Source organism: Phocoena phocoena, chromosome 13 (genome assembly GCF_963924675.1).
Source record: "Phocoena phocoena chromosome 13, mPhoPho1.1, whole genome shotgun sequence".
In the NCBI taxonomy this organism is placed as follows: domain Eukaryota; kingdom Metazoa; phylum Chordata; class Mammalia; order Artiodactyla; family Phocoenidae; genus Phocoena; species Phocoena phocoena.
The window spans coordinates 67,824,771-67,848,084 of NC_089231.1; the positions used below are offsets into that span (position 1 = coordinate 67,824,771).

At 46.4% G+C, this 23,314-nt stretch overlaps 1 protein-coding gene across 9 annotated transcripts in view; it reads left to right on the forward strand.

The window, feature by feature from the left end:
- The first annotated feature begins 17,990 nt into the window (after window positions 1-17,990).
- Window positions 17,991-23,314, forward strand: part of ASCC2 (activating signal cointegrator 1 complex subunit 2) — a 39,087-nt gene continuing 33,763 nt past the window's right edge. For 8 of the 9 annotated variants that reach the window (XM_065889332.1, XM_065889333.1, XM_065889335.1 and 5 more), the window contains exon 1: window positions 22,042-22,122. In XM_065889332.1, the coding sequence (XP_065745404.1) occupies window positions 22,042-22,122 (81 nt within the window). Of the gene's footprint in view, window positions 18,038-22,023; window positions 22,123-23,314 lie in introns of those variants that run through there. The other variant, XM_065889334.1, reaches the window with a different exon arrangement.

The following is a 23,314-nucleotide window of genomic DNA, read 5'->3' on the forward strand; positions in this document are numbered from 1 at the left end:
TTGCCAGCTGGGGAAACTGAGACCCAGAGAGAGGAAAGTCTTGCCCAAAGGCACTCTGTAAACAAGTAAATCAAGCACCCAGGTCTTTCAGCTCAAAAGCCAATGGTTTTTGCAAAGGTTGAAGCAAACAGAGACTCCCTTGTTCCTTTTATGTAAAAGCCCCATCAGTCTTTTCTTTTTTCTTTTTCTTTTTTCTTAACCTTTCAACTTCCTCCCATTTCCCACCAGAGCAGAGAGCCTGCCCCAAACACCCGTCTGGCAGCCAGGCATCCTGAGATTACCTCTTCTTCCCCCTCTGCTCAGGGTGTTTAATGTTCTAGGGGAAGAGAGCAAACAGCAGGGCATAATCATGCATGACACAGGCTGGGTTTCTCCTTTGCTAAGTATGAAGCAGATAGGACCCAGCAAGGGAAGAGAATTAGCAGGGATTTTCTGGCTCATTTAAATTCAAGGTCCAAAAGACACACGTTTTTCCTTACCCCTGAGAGTTAGATAAATGTTCTTCTACCCTAAGATCCCATTTGTTTTAAAATAATTATCTGAAACAGTCTTAACCTCTAAGGTGATGACAAGAAAGACTAGAATAAGGCTACAAAAGCTCTGCTGGAAAGGAATTAAGTTATTTAAGAAGTGGTCTAGGGCTTCCCTGGTGGCGCAGTGGTTGAGAGTCCGCCTGCCGATGCAGGGGACACGGGTTCGTGCCCCGGTCTGGGAAGATCCCACATGCCGCGGAGCCATGGCCGCTGAGCCTGCGCGTCCGGAGCCTGTCCTCCGCAACGGGAGAGGCCACAACAGTGAGAGGCCCGCGTAACGCATAAAAAAAAAAAAAAAAAAGAAGTGGTCTAGGAGTATGAAAAAGAATCTTATACCCGGTGTCCGAGGATCTCGGCTCCATTCCCAGACCTGCCACACCTCGACAGTTTCTCCAATGTGTCTGAGAACCAAGCTGCCTCAGTTGCTCCAATGTGTCTGAGAACCAAGGAGTCCAAAGAGCATACACAGTCTTTTGGTTTGTTACCAATGTTTGTGGAGTACCCGCTTTGTCCAGCACGATGCCAAGCTCTGCAGACGCAACAGTGTGCAAGACACAGTCGGTCCCTGCCCTCCTGGGACTTATGGTCTAGTTGACAAGGCAAAGTCAACAGAAGGCAGATAAGTGCTCTGATGGAGAAGGTACAGGATTTACAGCAGCAGTTATGTAGAGAACCCACCCACACTTATAGTCGTCCAGGTAACATTGATACAGAGACTGGAAAGAAAGCTGGAGTTAATTGGGCAAAAGTCAAGAGAAAGATGACTCTTGAGAGGGAACAGCACATGCAAAGACCCAGAGGCAAAAGAGAAACTATTCACCAAACCAAGCAACTGGAACAAGTATAGGTTTATTTGGGCATCTTTCTGTGCTGCAGGCTTACCATTTTAAGATTAAAATTGTGCCGAAATTCTATGATTTAATGCTGTGTAAATCATAGATGGCAGGCTAGATTCCATAATGGTTGCATTCTTCTAATATTACAAATTCCTTCATCAGCACCTCTAGGAAATAATCAACCCTGTTCCAACAAGTCTCTGGATGTTGACAAATCCTTTTATCGGATGTATGCCATCTGTCTCCCCGAGTCCTACATTCTTGACTTTTTAAGTTTGAGTCTTCTAGAACCTAACCCACTCCACCCTTCTTCATCAGGGCATACATGGCATAAAAGGGCAGCTGATGTGATCTGGGGGCCTTGGTCATTCAGGGAAATTACAGAATTATATCCAACCTGAGAGAAAAAATAATCCTGTACCCTTAGCCCAACAGCGTGAAAGATTGCCAACAAACACCTCTGTGGGAAATGCGGCTCTAAAGGCATGTAGCTGGAAATAAGTCTTTGCTTTCCACCAAAGAGGCTGGAAGAGGCTGAGTGACTTGCTCAGGGTCTTACAGCAAAGTGGCCAGGCCAGCTGTCAAACGCAAGTGATTGGCCTATAACTTCCGAATTTCCAAAATGTTTCTGAGGAATGATATTACGTAGCTATCATCAAAATAAACAGAACAAAACAAAATTTTCCTAACTGAATAAATTTGGAACATGCTGAGTTCAACAAAGGTAACCAGATTATTTTCTTTGCTGTAGGACTTCTCAGAACCTTGATATGCTGTTATACATAGTAACCTTTCAAGAAGAGGTTATGGACTTTTCAGTTTCCAGAACTCGTTTGAGCTGAGGACATGTTTCTGGGCAACTCCCAGGATCTGGGCTCCTCAGAACCCACTTTGGTAAATACTGCACTAACTATCCCATGCTTTTGCAGCCTTTTATCCTTACATATAAAGGGAGTCCAATCTATATATTTTGGATGGATGAATGGATGGATAGCTTGACCATTTCCTTGTTGTGTGACCTCAGGTATATGACATCCTCCCCTTCTTTGAGCCCCAGTTTTATCCTCTACTACAGGGGCCAGCAAACTTTATCTCTAAAGGGGTAGACAGTAAATATTTTAGGCTTTGCAAGCCACATCATTTCTGTGGCATATTCTGCCCTTTCTTTCTTTTTTTCTTTCTTTCACCAACACTTTGAAATGTAGAAACAATTCTTAAATCTCAGACCATACAAAAAGAGGCTGGGGGTGTGTGGAAGAAGGGCAGGATTTGGGCCTGAGCCATAGTGTAGAACCCCTGCTCAACAAAGCTTAACACATGTTAAGCATGAGGACATCCACCAGGTATTCTGTATTTTGTTATTTGTTGGTCCTCCTAAGCCACTTTAGGAGATGAAGACCAAGTTTCATCTCCTTTCTAGGGAAAAGCTGATGTCCAGAGAATGAAAATGATGAACCTCATTTGCAGTGTTAGTGACCAGATGAGGTTGAAATGGAGACCCTTGAATGCCAGTCCTAAGTTCTGATGCTCATGAGAACAGATGCCCAGCCTATACTGTGGACCTGTAGCATCTCTGCAATTTCTGTAAGAGAAGGGTTTAAGAGCAGTAGCTTGCTTAAAGGGAGGGACTAGGAAGTCCCTAGCTTTGAGACATCAAAGCTGCCTTTGTAAAACGCATTTACAAATCACACGCACTTTTTACTTACAGTGGATGTTTACTTTGGTTGCTTGGGAGGGGGCTGAGAGAGAAAATGGGGTAAAACTCCCAAACTATCCCTCAGATCTGTCCTTGCTGCAGCTACTGTGGACCAAGTCCGTTGTTGGCCATTTTCAGTTCCCCACCACAAACTAATCCTGTGAGGCAGGTAATATTATCACCGTTGAACCATGGAGAAGGTGAGGCTCCAGGAGGTTAGTTAACTCACTTACCTGCCCCATGTCTTTCAGGTGATAAATTATGGAATCATAGTTCCAGAGTCAGGGCCCGATTCTTTTATGTTTTAGAAAAACTTTTTGGCCCACACCACACAGCGTATGGAAATTTTAGTTCCCCAACCAAGGATTGAACCTGCACCCTCAGCATTGGAAGCTCAGAGTCTTAACCACTGGACCACCAGGGAAGTCCCAGGGCCTGTTTCAATACAACCTGCTGCTTTGGACCACATCCCTGGGCCTATGTTGGAATGATCAGGATACTCACAGTCAATTTCTTACAGTTTCACACTTAATTACGTAGATGATTAGATTGCTTGATAAATACTTCACATGTTGGTCTTCATTCAATCTTTGTATGGACTGATACCGTGTGGTAAATATTTGAGTCAAAATTGCTTTGGGTTCTTGGCTTAGAAATAGAGCCAAACAAATACGCCCAACTGATTTTTGACAAAGGTATAAAAGCAATTCAGTAGAAGAAAAATAGCCTTTTAAACATATGTTGCTGGAGCAATTGGACATCCTTAGGCAAAAAAAATGAACATTGACCTAAATGACACACCATGTACAAAAATTAACTCAACATGGATCAAGGATTTAAATGTAAGATATAAGACCATAAAATTTTTAGAAAAGAAAAAAGGAGATCTAGGGTTAGGCAAAACATTTTTTAGACTTGACATCGAAAGCATAACTCATGAAAGGAAGTTAATAAGTTGGACCACATCAAAACTAAAACCTTAGGCTCTGCAAAAGGCCCTACGAAGAATACGAAAAGACAAGCTACAGACTGGGAGAAAATATTTGTAAACTACATATATGACAAAGAACTCTCAAAACTCAGCAGTAAAAATCAAATAATTCGATTAGAAAATGGGCTAAAGACATGAACAGACGCTTCACTGAAGAGAGTAGACAGATGGCAAATAAGCACATGAAAAGATGTTCAACATCGTTAGTCATTAGGGAAATGCAAATTTAAACCATAGTAAGGTATAACAATAAACCTACCAGAATGGCTAAAATAAAAAATAATAATAACACCAAGGGCTGGTGAGGAAGCAGAGAAACTGGATCACTTATACATTGCAGGTGGGAGTGTAAAATGGTAGAGTCACTCTGGAAAAAAGTACAGCAATTTCTTTTCCTTCTTTCTTTCTTTCTTTCGTTTTGGCTGCATTGGGTCTTCACTGCTGTGCATGGGCTTTCTCTAGTTGCAGTGAGCAGGGGCTACTCTTTGATGCAGTGCGCAGCTTCTCATTGTGGTGGCTTCTCTTGTTACAGATCACAGGCTCTAGGCGCGCAGGCTTCAGTAGTTGTGGCACGCGGGCTCAGTAGTTGTGGCTTGCGAGCTATAAAGCGCAGGCTCAGTAGTTATGGCACGTGGGCTTAGTTGCTCTGCAGCATGTGGGATCTTCCTGGACCAGGGCTCAAACCCGCGTCCCCTGCATTGGCAGGCAGATTCTTATCCACTGTGCCACCAGGGAAGTCCAGTATGGCAATTTCTTACAAAACTAAATATACACTTACAAATACCCAGCAGTTGTGTTCTTGGGCATTTATTCCAGAGAAATGAAAACTTATGTTCACACAAAAACCTGTACATGATTGTCCATAGCTGCTTTATTCATAATAGCCCCAAATTGGAATCAAACCATATGTCCTTCAATGGCTGAATGTAAAACAAATTTTGGCACTTCCATACTATGGAATACTACTATTCAGTAATAAAAAGGAAGTAACAATTGACACCCGCAACAACTTCATGGGATCTCAAGGGAATTATGCTGAACAAAAAAAGCCAACTTTAAAAGGCTACATACAGGATGATTCTATGTATATAACATTCTTGCAGTGACAAAATGGTAGAGATGGAGAATACATTTGTGGTTGCCAGGGGTTAGGGAAGCGAAGAGGAAGGGAGAAGGCTATGACCATAAAATGGTTGCCTGAGGGATGCTTGAAATGAAACTCTTCTGTAACTTGACTGTGGTGGTAGTCAAACAAACCTACACATGTGATAACATTGCATAGAACTACACACACACACACACACACACACACACGTAAAACTGGTGAAATCCAAATAAGTGGGTAGATTATATCAATGTCAATTTCCTGGTTGTGATATGGTACTATAGTAATAAAGGGGAAAATTGGTAAAGGGCATAGGGGCGATTTCTTACAATTGCATGTAAATCTACAATTATCTCAAAATAAAAGTGGTCTTTTTTTCTGGCCGTGCCACGCAGGATCCTAATTCCCCAACCAAGGCTCGAACATGTGCCCCCTGCAGTGAGACGTGTGGAGTCTTAACTACTGGACCACTAGGGAAGTCCTGAAGTGGTGTTTTTTTTTTTAATTCCTTTGAGTTCTTGGCCCAAGATGGTTCCTTTCAGGGGTAAAGGTGCATTTAGCATTTATTTTTACTAGCATGGTCTCACCTGATAACTTTTAGCAAAGACTGGATATGTCAAGCACTGGGCTAAGCACTCTCCACAGATGATCTCTTTTAAGAGAACTTAAGGAAGACAGAAACACTATTATTATATCTCCATTTAATAGATGAGGAAACAGGCTCAGCAAAGTCAAGTCATTTGCCCCAATCCACATAGTCAGTAAGAGTCAGGAACAAAACCAGAGCCTCTGAGTCCAAGACCCACACCCTTAACCTCTACACTGCTCCTCTTTGATTAGATGCCACATGGCATTGGTCTTTGGCTTAAGCTGGCCTTGAACCTGGGGCAAAAGGCTAGCCCTTTCCTTTGATTAGCTTGCAAGTGTGACAGTACTACAGTGAAAGGAACACTAGATCTTTCCACTAGATTCCCTTAGACCATTCCAATTCCCAGGACTAAGTTTAAGTCCCAAAACCATCACTTGCAGGCTGTATGGCCTTAGAAAAGTCACTTGTGTCTGAGCTTCCTCACCTCAAATCAGAGCTTGTAATTCCAGCACTGCCAGTGGATCAAATGAAGTAATACATTTCAAAGGACTTGGGACACTCCAAAGGGGGCAGTTATTATTAATAACAGGGCACCGTGAAGTAAATTCTAAATATAGGCCACTTGCTCCTATTTATCTTCTGGCTTGACAGTAAATGTTCTGAGGGCATGGGCTGAGTTTTAACCTTTTATTTTATCCTAACCTCCCCTTATAAAGTGTTCACAAAAATAGTAGGTTTCTAAAAGTCCTTGTTAACTGCTATGTTGGTAGAAATGTGATCAGAATGCAAAAAGAAAAAGCAAAGTACTGAGGGTAAAAATGAAGAACTTATTCTTTAACTACGTTTTTCTTATAAATTGTGAAGAGAACTGAAAACTGTCTCAGCCAAAAATTGGCCCCTGAATTTCTTTCCTTAAAACCCCAGGTAACTCCTTGTTTTCAGTTTTGGAAGTGTGGGTTCAATCTTTTTAGGGACAGGGAAGAATGTGAAATTTGCAAAGTCCTTTGAGGTACAGGATGTTCTTGCTATTTATACCAACCAGGATCTGTGGCTGTTTTTTGGGCAAGGTTTTTCCACATAAAATCAACCTTTTCCCCCCCCCCACTTTTCCCAGTTATGACAACCTTGCAAACTCACAAATTCCTCAGCTTTATTACTAATGCCAATAACACGGACTTTTAAAACTGCCTTTCATCTCAACATCTTAAGCAATGCTGCAAACAGTAATTAAATTTCAACACCCTGTTGAGGGAGGCATTAATAATTTAACCCATTTTCCAAACAGGTAAGCCCAGACTTACAAATTAGAGGCCTGCCCGTGGGTCACCAAGGATAGAAACAGAGAGGAGAGCAAAATCAAGAATTCTAGGCCTCCCAGCTCTTGGATTCACCAAGGTGTGGGTAGTAAGAGCCTGTGGAGATGCCCTTTCAGTAACCAGCAGTCACAGAAGTGCGGTGATTCCGAGGGGGGAGAAAAGAATAGGCCAGATTCAACGATACTTAAGAAAAGGAAGGAAGGAAGGAAAGAAAGAAAGAAGGGAGGAGTGGAGGAAGGAAGAGCTTAAAACTACTTAGAAAATACATTTATTTGATTCATAAAATCCATAAAACATGAAGATAAAGAGGAGTGTGGGACTTCCCTGGTGGCACAGTGGTTAAGAACCCACCTGCCAATGCAGGGGACAAGGGTTCGATCCCTGGTCCAGGAAAATCCCACATGCCACAGAGCAACTAAGCCCACGTGCCACAATGGCCTGTGCTCTAGAGCCCGCGAGTCACAACTACTGAACCTGCATGCCTAGAGCCCGTGCTCCACAACAAGAGAAGCCACCATAATGAGAAGCCACCACACTGAGATGTCGGCACGCCGCAATGAAGAGTAGCCCCCGCTCGCTGCAACTAGAGAAAGCCTGTGCATAGCAACAAAGACCCAACGCAGCCAAAAATAATTTTTAAAAAAATAAGAGGAGTGCAATTGGAAGAGTAATGTTTAAACTGATTTATTTATTTATTTAAACTTTGCTTTTATAAAATTAAAATTTTTTTTTTTTTTTGGCCACACTGTGCAGCATGTGGGATCTTAGTTCCCTGACCAGAGACTGAACCCATGCCCCATGCAGTGGAGGTGCAATGCCTTAACCACTGGACCACCAGGGAAGTCCCTGCTTTTTTTTTTTATATTGAAGTATATTATGTAAGTTACAGGTGTACAGTAGAGTGATTCACAATTTTTTAAAGTTATACTCCATTTATAGTTATTATAAAATATATTCCCCATGTTGTACGATATATCCTCGTAGCTTATTTTCTACATAATAGAACCAGGATCCCACAAGCCATGCGATGTGGCCCCCCCCAAAAAAAAATTGCTGAGGAATGACACAGATTGGGGCTAATCTGTTACTATTCAGTCCTGTCCCAAATTTCCCTGGTATACCTGATCATAAACTGAGATATTGCCAAATATGTATAAACTGGGCTGCCTCCATGCCCTGCCAGCCCTGCTCTGGGTTTCTGTTGGAGAGCTAGAGGATTGTCAAAAGGCAAGGCATACTGGGCCTGAGGGCCTTTTTGGCAGCAAGGAGCAAGGTTTGAGCTCAGGAGAGGTGGCCAAGGGCCCTCCCAGGAGGGGCGCACAGTAGGTGTATGGGCTGTGGCCAGAAGGTTGAGAAAATGAGGCATTCATCCCAACAGTGTCAGGGATTGTCAGTGAGCATCGGTGGAGGAAACCGAGCCTAGGGAGCAGGAAGCAGAGACTTACTGTGACATGTGTCTATAGCCAGTGGAGGAGAGGCAGGCGGCTACAGAAAAGGAGACAGCCCTTTCTCCAGGCCCCTCTCACTATCTCTGCAAAGACTGCTTTGTGCCTTGTCACCGGCGGGCCACCCCAAGTGAGCTCTTGATGCCCAAGTGGAGTGGAGGGCATGTCAGTCAGAATCACAGGGTGCAGCTGGAGGCAGGGCAGCCTTCCCAGTTTGGCTGGTGACATCTTGATAAAGTTCTCAAGGCTGCAGTCAGCCCCTGACAGCTTCTCTGGGCAGGGGTTCATCTTGGGACACTCCTGCCGCCCGCCTGGCACACCCTGGGCACAGCAGCTGGCAGACCACTGCCTCCTGCCAAGAAAGGTCTGGAACTCACATGGTCTCAAGAGGCTTGACTTTCAGCGCTGAGAGCAGTTTCCACTGAACATGGCCCCCAATCAACAGGCAGGAGGCCAATTTAAAGGCACAAAACTTTCTTTTATTTTCACATGCTGTCTAAAAAGTATAAAGACTTACATCTAAATCTCAGACTAGCTAAGATCTTTGACTTATCCTGGGTTGCCCCAAAATTATTTTACTTATTTATTTTTATTTTATTTATTTTTGGCTGTGTTGGGTCTTCATTGCTGTGCGCGGGCTTTCTCTAGTTGCCACGAGCGGGGGCTACTCTTCATTGCGATGTGTGGGCTTCTCATTGTGGTTCTCTTCTCTTCTCATTGTGGGCTTCTCTTGTTGCAGAGCACGGGCTCTAGGTGTGCTGGCTTCAGTAGTTGCGGCACGCGGGCTCAGTAGTTGTGGCGCACGGGCTTAGTTGCTCTGCGGCATGTGGGCTCTTCCTGGACCAGGGCTCAAACCTGTGTCCCCTGCATTGGCAGGCGGATTCTTAATCACTGCTCCACCAGGGAAGTCCCCCCCAAAATTAGAATCTGAGATAAAGTCTTCTGTGTGAATAGTTTATTTAGGAAGTGGCCCCAGGGAGCAGGAGTGAAGGACAGGCAAGGAGCAAGAGCCAGGACAAGGCGGGCCATGGGTGGATCTGATGTGGGTGACTGGTGGCTCAATACCTTGGGATTGTCTGAGATGCCGTAGGAAACATATCTGGGATGTGTCCACTCTGAGGAATAAAAGGGAAAGCATTTAGCCATCAGCTCCGAATCCCTTTGGTCAAGGGTTGCCGTGTGAGCATTAACATCCCACATTTCTAGGTTACACAGGGTGAGTACTGAGCCTGACAGGTGGCATAGAGAGAGGAGGGGCGTTGTCAAGTCGCACCTGGCATTAGTTGGAATAAATGGTGAGCTCCGTGCCGCTGAAGTGGTACACAGAGATGTCTGATCCCCTCTATAGATATCCTAACATGCCCCCACCTCCACAGCCCTCTCTTGACCTCATTCAATGGACACCTTTTATTCTTGCCTGCCCAGCATCCATTTATGCCCTTTCCTGGTAGCTGCATCCCTATTTGGGGATTAGGAAACCAAGCTTCCCCCCCTTTCAGTCCCTCCACTTGGGTGAGGCTGACTTCCCCGCCTCCCCATGCCCTCATCTCCAAGGGTTGGCCAAGACCCAGGTCCAGCCAATCAACTAGTCTATTCCTCCCCTCCACCAGAATGATTGGTTCTAGAACACTCACTGGATCCTGTTGGTGCTAAGATCTTCATTTCTTCATTTGAGTATCTACACAGCCATACCCTGGGAAAGGTGATTCCATCCCAAGTTCCAGGGGTGGGACTTGATGGGCATAAACCACACAGCACACCCATTCTACTGAATGTAGATGCTAATTTCAAAGTGGGCTTGTGACTTAAGTGGCCCAGTCAGGTTGGCTCTCAGGACTCTGGCTTGGAATGCAGGAACAGATGTGTTCTTTCAGACCCTGAAGTGAATAAGAAGGCCCATGGTGCTGACGGCTGTTGAAGATCTTCCTAGGGCCCGAAGGTGAACCAATCTCAGTAGAAACCCTCACTGTATATGGCAGAGCAAAAAGACAGAAAGAACTGGTCCCTGAGGATGAGGACATGGGTGAATTGTGGGATCAACCAAACCTGAAGATCAACTTACTTCTGGGACTCCAGTTATATGAACCAATCACTCCCCTTCACTGTTCAAGTCAGGTTAAGGTGGTTGTTCTGTTACCTGCAGCTGAACACAATCCTAACTGAGACCTGGACTCAGTAATAAAAGAGAACCGTCAGTTCCTGTAACAGAAACGTCCCAGGATGGGGACACTCTGAACAGGTGGAGACCTCACATCTGTGATCTTGTTTGACCATCATATTTCACCTTGGTAATTACTACCTAGATCCCCACTGAATAGACAGGAGAAGAAGAAGAAAGAAAAAGACTCAAAGAAGTGAAAGCACTAACCCAGTGGCTCTCAAGTGGGAGCAACTTTGCCCCCGAGGGGACACTTGACAATGTCAAGACTTTTTGGTTGCCACAGCTGGGGGCAGGGGGAGGTATGCTACTGGCGTCTAGTGGGTAGAGGCCAGGAATGCCGCTCCACATTCTACAATGCACAGAACAGTCCCCAAAAAAGAGTTATCTGGGCCAAAATGTCAACAGGGCTATGGTTGAAAAATCCTGCTTGATTAACCCTGAGCCACTTAGATTCTAGGCTCAGAATCAAATCCAACTCACTCCACAGAATGCAGCTGGGCCTACTGTGGACACGCAATACAGCCTAGCACTGGAGCCAGTCAGGATCGCCACAGCGAAGACCCAGGAAAGCAACGTGCCTGAGAGCCAGAGGAGAGTGGAGCCCAGCCACTTCAAGGGGCACCATGATCTTGTACCAACTTCGCCCTCAGTCAAATGCATTCCAGGGCGAGACCCTTGCAAATTCCTGCATAATTTCTTGGCCCTGGTGGCCTGTGCTTAAGGGGACCTGGGGAGGTCTGTGGCTCCATGCCCAGGGTCCCAAATCCATTTCTACCTGTTTGCCTGGCATTTGCTGTACAAAATTAGAAATTAATAATTCATCTCACCGGATGAATAATTCAACAGAGGGGACAAAGGGTTGCCGGTGATGGTTGGCATCACAAAAACAGCCTGTGTTGACTTCAAAAGGGAGAAGGAAAAAGAGATTCTACAGCCAGGCTGGTGTCTGGACCCAAAAGACTCTGATGCTAGACAGTTTAAACGACCTCTCCTTTGGGGCATGGGGAGTTGATGAGGACATTGGGGCTCCCAGAAGGGAATTTGGGATCCTATCCTTCTCCCTACATCACTTCTAGCCCCTCAAACCTTCACAGTTCACTACAGCCCAGCTTAATTCGCACCTATTCCAGGAAGCTTTCCCTGATACCCTCAACCAGCTGAAGCTGAAAATGCATTTCTCTCTGATTGCACGTGTTAGTCACTTAGCCCTGACCTCTGCTAGCCTCGCAGCCTCACACTAAGCCATGTTTCTGCTGCCAGAGATTCTTGGGCCGTGGAGTGGCTTTTCTAGTGAGAAGGAAAGAAGAGATTCAGCAAAGAGCTAGTGTGAGTGATTCTTAGCATTTGGGGATCTTGCTCATTTGAAATTCGGATAAAACCTGGCAGCCCTTCTACTGAAAAAAGCTCCGCAGTATACCTGCATACATTTCAGGGGATGCATAGATCCTGGAGCCCCTTCACTGACTCAGGTTTAGAATTCCTGCCTCATGGGGAGCCTTCTGCTAAGGAGGGGACTACAGTTGTCCCGAGTATGGAACACAGCTGAGTCCCTCAGCCTTGCATTGCCTTGAAGTGGCTGTGTCCCACGTGCCAAGGTATTTTAAGGGAGTGAATAATCAGCAAGGACCTATTAGATGCCTGCATGTGATCCTGGGCAAGTCATTGCCCATCTCTGGGCTACAGTTTCTTTACTTGGAATTAGAAGCATTGTTCTTGGGACTACCCTGGTAGCACAGTGGATAAGTCTCCACACTCCCAATGCAGGGGGCCTGGGTTTGATCCCTGGTCTGGGAACTAGATCCCGCAAGCATGCTGCGAATAAGAGTTCGCATGCCTCAAATAAGAGTTTGCATGCCGCAACTAAGAGTATGCATACCACAACTAAGGAGCCTGCCTGCCACAACTGAGACCTGGTACAACCAGATAAATAAATAAATAAATATTTTTAAGAAAGAAGAGTCATTCTAGACTATCTTGGCACTTTGATTCAATCATTCATTCAGCAAATATTTATTGCATGCAATTAGGTGCCAGGTACTAAGCTGAGAATTGGGAATAAGTTTAGGGAACAAAACAGATGAGGTTCATAACTTGTCAGGACACATAGTCTAATGAGGGAGGCGGTCACTGATTAAATAATCTCACAAAAAATACAAGATGATGAACTGTGAGCAGTGATACATGGGGGAATTCAGGGAGCTAGCTAGGAGTGTATATATCAGGAAAATGATTATAACCTGGGAAAAGAAGAGATGAAGGCTTTACCTTGATAAGGAGAGCATGGGGGGCATTTCAGGCTGAGGAAGCAGCATGGCTAGTGCCCTGAAGTGTGAAGGGACCGGGGCATTTAAGAAATTAGAAGGTCAGAGTGGCTGCATTCTGGAGTCCACTGGGGACTATGTGGCCCAGGGAGAAAACACCCAGGTACATGAGAAGGCAAGGTTCCTCTGTTTTCATGATAGTCAAGGCATATCTTCCAGTAACTTCTTTTCATGCTCTCCAAAGGACAGCTAAAGAGCTGGCACTATTCCACCATATTGAAACCCCAGGCTTAATGGTTAAAAACATCAAGTACCTACCTTTCCCATCACCAGAGTAGCTGGAGGTGCCTTTTGAAAGCCCTTCGTCTCAGAGCCTACATGAAAAGTCTGAGACGCTACCAAATAAAAAGTATTCAATCTTAAAATGAAGCAAAAATCCCCCTGCCCAGCCCTCGCTGCAATTTAAACCTGGTCGCAGCCCTTGAGGAATTATTTCTACCCCCGGTTCTGTGGCTCCATCGTCCCACACTGATGATTGCTGAGAGCCCGGATGTGCCAATTGCCACTTCGATGGGTGGTCTGAGTGCAGTCTCTGAGCAGCATGGGGCAGACAGAGCTACACTTTCATCTCCCTGGTTGGAGCTTTTGGCTGGAGCCAGCATGGAGACTTCAATTCCTGTGTCCCTTTGGCCACCCGCCAGCTGTGGACCTCTCTGGGCAAGTCTCATCCCCTTTCTGGGCCTCAGTTCCCTTATCCACCAAATGAGAGATCTGGACTACATGTTTGATAATATTCTTTTCTTTGACTTGGGGGTTCTCTGCCCTCTTCTTTCTAAAATGCATTAGCTTGGACTTTTTTTAAAATTTTGTTTTATTTTGTGGCTGCACTGGGTCTCCGTTGCTGTGTGCAGTCTTTCTCTAATTGAGGCAAGTGGGGGCTATTCTTCGTTGCGGTGCACAGGCTTCTCATTGCAGTGGCTTCTCTCGTTGCGGAGCACGGGGTCTAGGTGCGTGGGCTTCAGTAGTTGTGGCTCGCGGGCTCTAGAGCACAGGCTCAGTAGTTGTGGCACACGGGCTTAGTTGCTCCACGGCATGTGGGATCTTCCCAGACCAAGGCTTGAACCCATGTCCCTTAGCACTGGCAGGTAGATTCTTAACCACTGCGCCACCAGGGAAGTCCGGACTTTTTTTAATCTTTCCAACTACTGTTTGCAGACCAGTGACAGAAGGCAAGATAACCACTATCTGTAAATTATAGAGTGGATAATTAGCTGCCTTCAAATTAAGCCTCCCTTCTTGGAAGCCAGGAGGCTTAGTTTTTAAGTTGTTTATCATTATCTTCATTTAATGCTGCTTTCTCACTAAAACCCAGAGGGAAAGGGAAGAATGGCAAGCAGATGTTTTGTTATTAGGGGCCCTGGGGGATGATTTGAGGCTTTCACTGCAGTGATCATTCTCTAGATTCTTCTTGAGTCAGCAGAAGCTTTGATGAACTCGACAGAGGGCAGGGGGATTGGACAGACACGGCCTATGGAGAGAAAGCCTGGCTTAACAGAAAGCTGCTGGGGACAGCAGTTCCTGGCTGGGGACAGTGTAGATTATGAAATTTGTGTTTTTATGTAACACTTTGCAAAGAGATTTCACTGCTATTGTTTCATTTTCTCCTGAGGATACTTTGCTACTGCCAGAGCTCAAAACACCATTATCTCCCACACAAATCTCTCTTATTGCATAGTCTCCCTAGCTGTTGTAGGTTGCCTGTAAAACGGCCATCAAAAATCTATAGAGGGCTTTCCTGGTGGTGCAGTGGTTGAGAGTCTGCCTGCCGATTCAGGGGACACGGGTTCATGCCCTGGTCTGGGAAGATCCCACATGCCACAGAGCGGCTGGGCCTGTGAGCCATGGCCGCTGAGCCTGCGCGTCTGGAGCCTGTGCTCCGCAACGGGAGAGGCCACAGCAATGAGAGGCCCGCGTACCGCAAAAAAAAAAAAAAAAAAAATCTATAGAGACAGAAAGTAGATGAGTGGCTGCTTGTGGATGGGGCAGGAGGGCTACTTCCTCTCCCCATGAATCAGAGCTGGCCTTATAATTTGCTTTGACCAATAGAATGTGGAGGAAGTGATGTTGTATGAGTATCAGAGCCTAGGCCTCAAAAGATCTGGCAGCTCCCACTATTACTCTGTGGGGACCCAACCACCATGTAAAGAAGCTTGTGTTGGGGGACTTCCCTGGTGGTCCAGTGGTTAAGATGCTGCGCTTCCACTGCAGGGGGCGTGGGTTCGATCCCTGGTTGGGGGATCAAAGATCCTGCACGTTGCGTGGCACGACCGAAAAAAAGAAAGAGAACTTTTCTTTCTTCTTGACTCCAATAAAGATCTCAGAATTTGGTATAATTTGGATCATGTATCAATTCTTGAGCCAGTCACTATGGCTGAGGGTTTGGAATATGGTGATTGCCAGACTCAGATCCATGTGGTAGCCACTTTCCAAGATGGCCCCCAATGATCTTGCCTTCTGATATTCATGTCCTTTGTCTCCTCCATGCTGAACAAACGCTGGCCTTTGTGACCAACAGAAATATGGATGAAGTCATGGCATGTGACTGCTAAGGCTAAATCATAGAGGCACAGCTGCTTCTGCTTTGATCTCTTGGATTGCTCCCTCTGAAGGAAGCCAGGAACCATGTTGTGGGGATACTCAAGCAGCCCTGTGGAGAGGAACTGTGGCCTCTGGCCAACGGTTGTTACCAACTTGCCAGCCACATGAGCGGATCCACCTGGAGGTGGGTTCTTTAGCTCTGATCAAGCCTTCAGAGGAGTGCAGTCCCAACTGACATCTGATTGCATCTTCATGAGAGACCCTGAGCCAGATCCACCCAGCCAAGCCAATTTGGCATCCTTAACCCACAGAAACCATGTGAAATAATAAATAATTATTACTGTTCTAAGCCACTGAGTTTTGGGGTGATTTGTTGCACAGCAATAGATAACTAATACAGTTGTACACCCCTCAACTCTGGGAGAAGAGTCAGTCCTACTCCATGTGGACTGAAGCGGGAAGGATGGTTCTCTGAGGAGTAGTCAAGCTGCTGTGAGTGGGAAAACAGGAAATGAACACTGTGTGGGCCACACAACAGCTAACCCCAACAATGGGTGCTCTGCAAATACACACTTGCTGAAGGATTGAAACACAAAGGCAATACTGATTCATTTTAGGTGACTCAGAGCATCTGGGCCAGGTGGGACTCAGTCCCAGATATTCCTGTGCTGATTTTCTAGCTCCAACTCCTGACAGTTTTTCTCTTTAGTTATCCCTAGACTTGACTGATTATGAGCACCACAGACACTCGCCTCCTTTGCCAACCCAAATAATTGCTCTTAAAGTAAGTTAGTTGTTGTTGTGTTTCTTTTAATTTAGAGAATAGAGGCCCCCACATTCCTCCATACTTGTGTGTAACTAATACATGGTTTAAGGTTTCTCCTGTTAAAGTGGTTTTTAAAAAAAATTTTATTTATTTATTTGGCTGTGTCGGGACTTAGTTGCAGCACACGGGATCTTCGTTGCGGCATGTGGGATCTTTCCTTGTGCGCGGACACTAGAGTGTGCAGGCTTAGTTGCCGCGCAGCATGTGGGATCCCTGGTACACCAACCAGGGATCGAACCCACAACCCCTGCATTGGAAGGCAGATTTTTAACCACTGGACCACCAGGGAAGTCCCTATAGTGGCTTTTTAATTTCATTTCGGTTGGACATATGATAGCTCAGACAAGGATGCCTCCTTTGGAAGCTCACATTCCTCATTAATCTTTTCAGGCAAAGAAGAGAAAACAAAGATGAAATAAATATCAGGGTTAGGGCTTCCCTGGTGGCGCAAGTGGTTGGGAGTCTGCCTGCCGATGCAGGGGACGTGGGTTCGTGCCCCAGTCCGGGAGGGTCCCACGTGCCGCGGAGCAGCTGGGCCTGTGAGCCGTGGCTGCTGGACCTGCGCGTCCGGGGCCTCTGTTCCGCGGTGGGGGAGGCCGCAGCGGTGAGAGGCACGCGTACCGCTAAAAAAAAAAAAAAAAAAAAAAAAAAAAAATATATATATATATATATATATATATATATATATATATATATAAGGGTTAACACTCCAACCGAAAGGGAGTCTCCTTCCTTCCTTCCTCCCTTCCTCCTCTTCTTCCTTCCTTTCTCTCCATTCAATTTTTTGAGCACCTACTATGTGCTTGCTATTGTCTGTATTATTTCATTAAGTCTCCTAATGATGATGAAGTGGGTATCAATGACCCCTTTTGACAGGTGAGGAAACTGAGACATGTTTAGAGAAGTCAGGTGTCTTATTGGATGTTTTTCTCTTTTTATAGTCATGTTATTTAGCTCTAAAACTTCAGTGATATTAATACCCATCGGGAATGATGAGACCAATCCATACACTTTTGCCAGAAGTCCTATTTTAAGCTTTCTCTGTACCAAAGGCTGCCACACATTATTGTCTTCCAACCAACCACGAAGATACAAATTATATTTCCTGTGTGGCCAATGGATGTGATGCCAGAAGAAAAAAACATGGAGTTACTGGCACTTTTTTTCTGTCCCTTCCATATCATTGGATGTTCAGTTTGCCTGAAAAAATGATGCCAATAAAGGGAAGCATCCAGTGTTCTGACACAGCTTGCAGCATTCAGCTGCAGAATTCCTCCTGGACTTGAGATTATGAATGAGTAGGTTAAGGAAGAAGGTGGAAGCCTGGGATCCTAAGAACCCAGGTACCATGCTTGTTTTTTCCAAGAGGTGGAACCACACCTGCTCTCCGCCCACCTTCCATTCTCTCTGCAAAAGCAAGAAGGGAGCTAAGGGGGGACAGTGGGCGTGGTTACAGCCAGGCTGTTCCTAATGGGGGCAGAGTCTTGCGGCTGGGGGCGTGGCCCCGGGCCCGGCTTCCCGGCGGCAGTTGGCTTCGGGGGCGGGGCCGGGCCGAGGCTTCCTGTCTGCGCCTGCGGAATCGCAGTTTGACCCCGGAAGTGCCGGCGCTGTGGGAGCTGTCATCGTGGACGGCGGCGGCTGTGGCGGCGGCGGTACAGCGCCGGCAGTGGAGCCGCCGAGGTGAGTGTGTGGCTGGACCCTGCCGGATGTGGGGCATCGGGCCTGGGAAGGGCCGCAGCCGTGCCTTACGCGGCCTCGGGCCTCCCTGCCTAAACGGCAGGGTCAAGCGTTACACTGCCCCAGGGGCCGCGAGTCGCCCCGTTCCTCCTACCCCTCCACCGACCCCCGCCCAATTAGGCCGCCAGAGCTTAGAGTCTCGGATTCGAGGATCGACCCGAGAGTGACCTTGGCCTTGGACGAGTCACGATCCTCCCACTTCACCCCGAGCTTCAGTTTCCTCAGCGTTCATTAATTCGTTCAACAAATATATGTCCAGCGCCTTCTATGTGCCGGGCACAGATCTAGGTACTGGGGATACAAACAGAGCAAGACAGACAAGGCTCCCGCTCTCATGGAGCTTACAGTCTAATGAGCGGAGACAGTCAACGACAAATAAATGCGCTAGGTAATTAAAGATATGACAGTAACTAGGGGAGTGGATACTTTAGATAGGGTAGTCTGGTAAGGTCTCTGAGAAGAGTAATATTGAATTGAGACCAGAAGGGTGAAGACAGAAACTGAGGCAGCAGTATCCCTGGGGATGCTCCCAGGACTTATTGAAATTGGTCAATATGGGGCCTTTTCCTAATTTGTGGCATCTACTGCCCTGCTTGGCACTGAGGATGCATTGGTGGGGCACAGATATCATCATGGTCATGGTCCTTATCCTTTTGGAACTTAGAGTCCAGTCGTTGCCTAGTTAATTTCTATTCATACTTGAGATGAAAACTCAAAACTTCCTTGACATCCTCTCTCCCTCAAGTTAGTTCTCTCTGTTAAATGCTGTCATAGTCCCAAGGGCCTTACCTGCATAGCATACTCACGGTGTTGAGTTTTACTTGTTTGTATGGCTGTCTGGTTCATATCTGTCTTAACCATCAAGACTGTAAACTCTATGAAGGGCAGAATCAGGTCTGTTACTTGCCCGCCTTAGGATTCTCGAGGCAGGCTTCCGTGCCTGGCACATAGTAGGTACTCAAAAACTCTTTGAATGGCCTATTAACACAGTTATTGAACACAGTTTTTGCTCTCCAATGGTTCAAAGAAGGCCTCTCCTGCACCAAGTTATTATCTTCTCTTTCTGATGGTGTCTCTCCTCTACTTAAATGACGCCTCACTGCCTTCAAATGAAAGGCCAAAATCTTCAGCATAGCATTTGAGGCTCTTTTTAACATGGCTGCATCTTTCCTATCCAACCTCTTCTCTCCACTTCTGTCACCCCCTCTCTGACCTTGTGTTTTCAGCCATCCCAAATGTCTCCCTCTTCCTTCAGAGCCACAGGCTCTGAGCCTTTACTCATGCTTGCTCTTTGCTTGGAATGTCTTTCCTTTTCATCTTTTCCTCCTATCCTTCAACAGCCAGGTTGTAAGTCATCTTCTCTGTGACATCCTTCCTTTCTCTGCTGTGCTTGTTCTGGAAATTTCCAGTTACAGCTCTAACTACACGGAATGATAGTCATTTACATGCCCAGGACCCAGAATGTATTCAGTTAGTGTTTGTCGAGTAACTGAGGAAGCCCAAAGTGCTCTGCTTATGATTGGGACTTGAATAATAACAACAAGTGAACTTTACTGAGTGCTTATTATATGCCAAGTACTATCCTGATGAATTAGTACTGGTTACTTCTCATGGCAACCCTGAGAGCTTATGAGATTATGTACTGTTATTATCCCGATTTTACAGATGAGGAAATCAAGGCTTAGAGATGTTAAGGAACTGTCTCAAGGTCTCAACATGGGTAGGATGGAGCCAGGATTTGAACCCAGGCTGTAGAACTATAAACTTTTCTTTCAACCATCACACCATCACACCAGCCTGGGTCTGAACTACCCTTACAGGCACTGGCTTGTAGTAGTAGATTTCTTCCAAAAGCAGGTGCTGTCTCTACCTGTCTGGGCCTGAACTATGGGGCCTAGAATTATAAGGGTGGAGAGCCACCTCCTCATTATGACTCTTTCCCCACCCTAGGTCCCCACACTGGACACTCCCACTACTGTCTTTGGAAGGTAAGTATGGAAAGGACTGGGCTTGTGACTTCTGCACTGGTGAGCCGACCACTGATGTTTCCAGCTGCCCTCCCAGCATCGCTGAGGGGTTAGGAAAGAAGTATTTTTAGCATCAGCACAAGAGACCCAAGTGTCCAGGCACAGGAGCTGGGCTTCAGTTTCAACTTGGCCACTCATGTATTTACCTGAGCAAATCAGAGCCCCTCTTAGGACATCTGAGCATAATAATCCTTGTCGTTCTTATCTGGGTTATTGCAAAAGGCTAGTAAGATAGTAACTTGATTAGAAGTAATGTATATACAACAGATGGTGTTATCTACATGTTGCAAAGGTGAAAGATGAAAGCTCAGACACAGGGACCATGTGTCTGATCCACTATCCACTGCGATCCTAGAGCTGGAACAAGCCTCGAGGACTAGACAGACTGGACCTCTGTCTTTGCATCCCATGTGAAGATGGATATCTTCACAGTCTTTAAAGCAGCCGCTGAAACAAGGTTCCTCATATACCAAGCTGCTTCCTACCTCCTTACCTTTGCTCCTGCCGTTTCCTCTGCCTGGGACATCCTTCTTCCCTGGCCAGTCTCCACTCTCAAGACTCAACTCAGGCTCTCCTGAGCCTTCAGGCACTCCTCTAGAAATGCTTCTCTGACAGCCACAGCCCCCACCAGCTCAAGTGCACTAGACTCAGTACAGCGAATGGTTAAGAGCCAGCATGCTTCACCAGCCACTAACTCTGAGACCTAGGGCAAGTTTCTTATCTTCTCCAAGCCTCTGTTACCTCATTGATAAAACAAAGGTAATAATAGTACCAACCTTAGAGTTGTTACGAGCATTAATACATGTAAAGCAACTTAAGGTGCATAAAGCGAGTTCATGCTGAGAAAAGCACTGAGAAGAGCACCAGCACATGAGAAGCATGTTTCCGCTGCTGCTATTGTCATCATTATTATTGGATCAGAAGCTCCCCCAGGGCAGAGACCCTGCTTTATCAGTCTGTCTTCATAACACCAGGGCCAGGCCTAATATCTGAGAGCTGGGACTCCAGTAACTCATGGCTGACCATGCCCCTCAGCTCCTCTGTGATGGTTCAGGAGGTGATGATTTCCTCATCCCAGCCTTGATATGTCTTCATGTCATCATTGAGACTGTGCTGGCCTTTTGTGGCATGTCTGAGGCCTGAGTCACTTCTGTGCCATGATTCAGCCAATACGCATGTCCTTCCGCAGGTCAGGCCAAGTTGTATTGAGAAAAGAGCATTGGATGGGAAGACAGGAGACGTGGTGTCTGCTGCTCACTGACTCTGAGGCCAGTTTTTGCCTCTCTAGAAAGGAGCTTGCTCTGGCAGTTTTCTGTGAATTCTGTTGCCCTCCCTGGTCCTTCTGTTTATCCGTGTCCTTCTTCCCTGAAGCCTAGAAAGGTTGTAAACTCTTAACTCCCTCTGCAACTGAAGAAAGGCCCATGGCTCCAACCCTCAAAAGACTTAAAATCTGCTTAGAGTGGTAAGAAAAGTATCCTCATATTCAATTGTTTGTGAAATATTTGATGAAGCCACCTCTGTATCAGGCCTGTGCTTGTCACAGGAAAGGTAGCAAGAGAAGGAGAGTCCAGGTACTGTCTTCACAGAGTTCACAGGCCAAGGAGGGCACGGACCTGGAGCCATAATAAAGATAATCTAGGTACTTTTAACCAGTACTTCTCAAATTGGGTGGGAATATTTCAGGAGTCACCTGGGGAGTGTTTTCCTCCTCAGCTGATAACTGCTGCTTTAGGCAAAAAAGTCACTTTGGTCTAGATTAGTAGGTACAGGAAGCAGGCCTTTGAAGCCTTTGAGGCCAGAGGTTGAAGCTTCTCTCCTGGCTCTGGGATCAGCCCCAATGCAGGCCCCTGCCCCCAGGAGCCTCTGTGTCTGCTGTCTTCTTCCCATCCATATTCCTTTCAGGAGGGTCAATGCAGCACAATGCCAGCTCTGCCCCTGGACCAACTCCAGATTACCCACAAGGACCTGAAGACAGGGAAGCTGAGGACTTCACCAGCGCTGGTGAGCCGGTGCCTTGAGGCCGTTCAGCCTGATATTATCATTCTTGCAATTTCAGAAGCAAAAAGTAAATTCCTTCTTTATCTGTTCTAGAATGACCCAAGGGCCACAGTCTGTAATTCAGTAGTCGGGACGCTATTAGGTCCTTCCAGGCCCAGCGTAGAGTAGAAGTTTCCTTTCCGAGCAGCTTGAATTTGAGTGGTATTTTCCATGTCACCACCCCACACCTTGCCTGCAAAGCATTTCATTTTGAATCAGTCTGATGGCAGTTCTGACTCAGCCTGAGCTGGCCTAGCAGTGGGGCTGGCCCAAAGCTGGGTCTGGGGATTGGACCCTGTGGAAGGTGCTCAGGTTTCGGATGGGCCTTTTTCAGAGCTGTCCCAGCTGCTATCCACTTTGGCGGGGCACACTGATTTCAGAGGTCAGTTCTGAACGGGCTGAGAAGCACCACACACAGACCTGGCAGGACTTGTGAGACTGAAAATTAAGGAGGCTGTGAGCATGCCGATTACCAGCTGCGGGGAGAGATTAGAGCCGCAGAGAGGTGCCAGGGTGCTGGAGAAGGAGACAGACGTGGGGACTGGAGTCCCCATACCCCCTTGCTGTTTTCCCAAGAATATGAGCTTACTTGAACAAGGTGGGAGGAAGTATTTTCTGGGAGCTTGAGTAAAATTGTGGGAAACGAGCTTGGTGTTTTATTTCCTGCTTTCTGGATGGCTTCCTATTATTTCCTAACTACTCTCTAATAATAGTACTTAATATTTATAGAGGGGACTTCCCTGGTGGCTCAGTGGTTAAGAATCCGCCTGCCAATGCAGGGGACACGGGTTTGAGCCCTGGTCGGGGAAGATTCCACATGCCACGGAGTAACTAAGCCCGTGTGCCACAACTACTGAGCCCGTGCTCTAGAGCCCGCGAGCCACAACTGCTGAGCCCAAACGCCTAGAGCCTGTGCTCCACAACAAGAGAAACCACTGCAATGAGAAGCCTGTGCACCATAACAAAGAGGAGCCCCTGCTTGCCGCAATTAGAGAAAGCCCGTGCACAGCAACGAAGACCCAATGTAGCCATAAATAAATAAATAAATAAAATTTTAAAAATTTGTAGAGCACTCGCTCTTGGCCAAACCTTTCACCTGGATTTATCTCATGTAAGCCGAACCACAGCCCTCTGAGTAGGCATTTTGGTTGTCCCC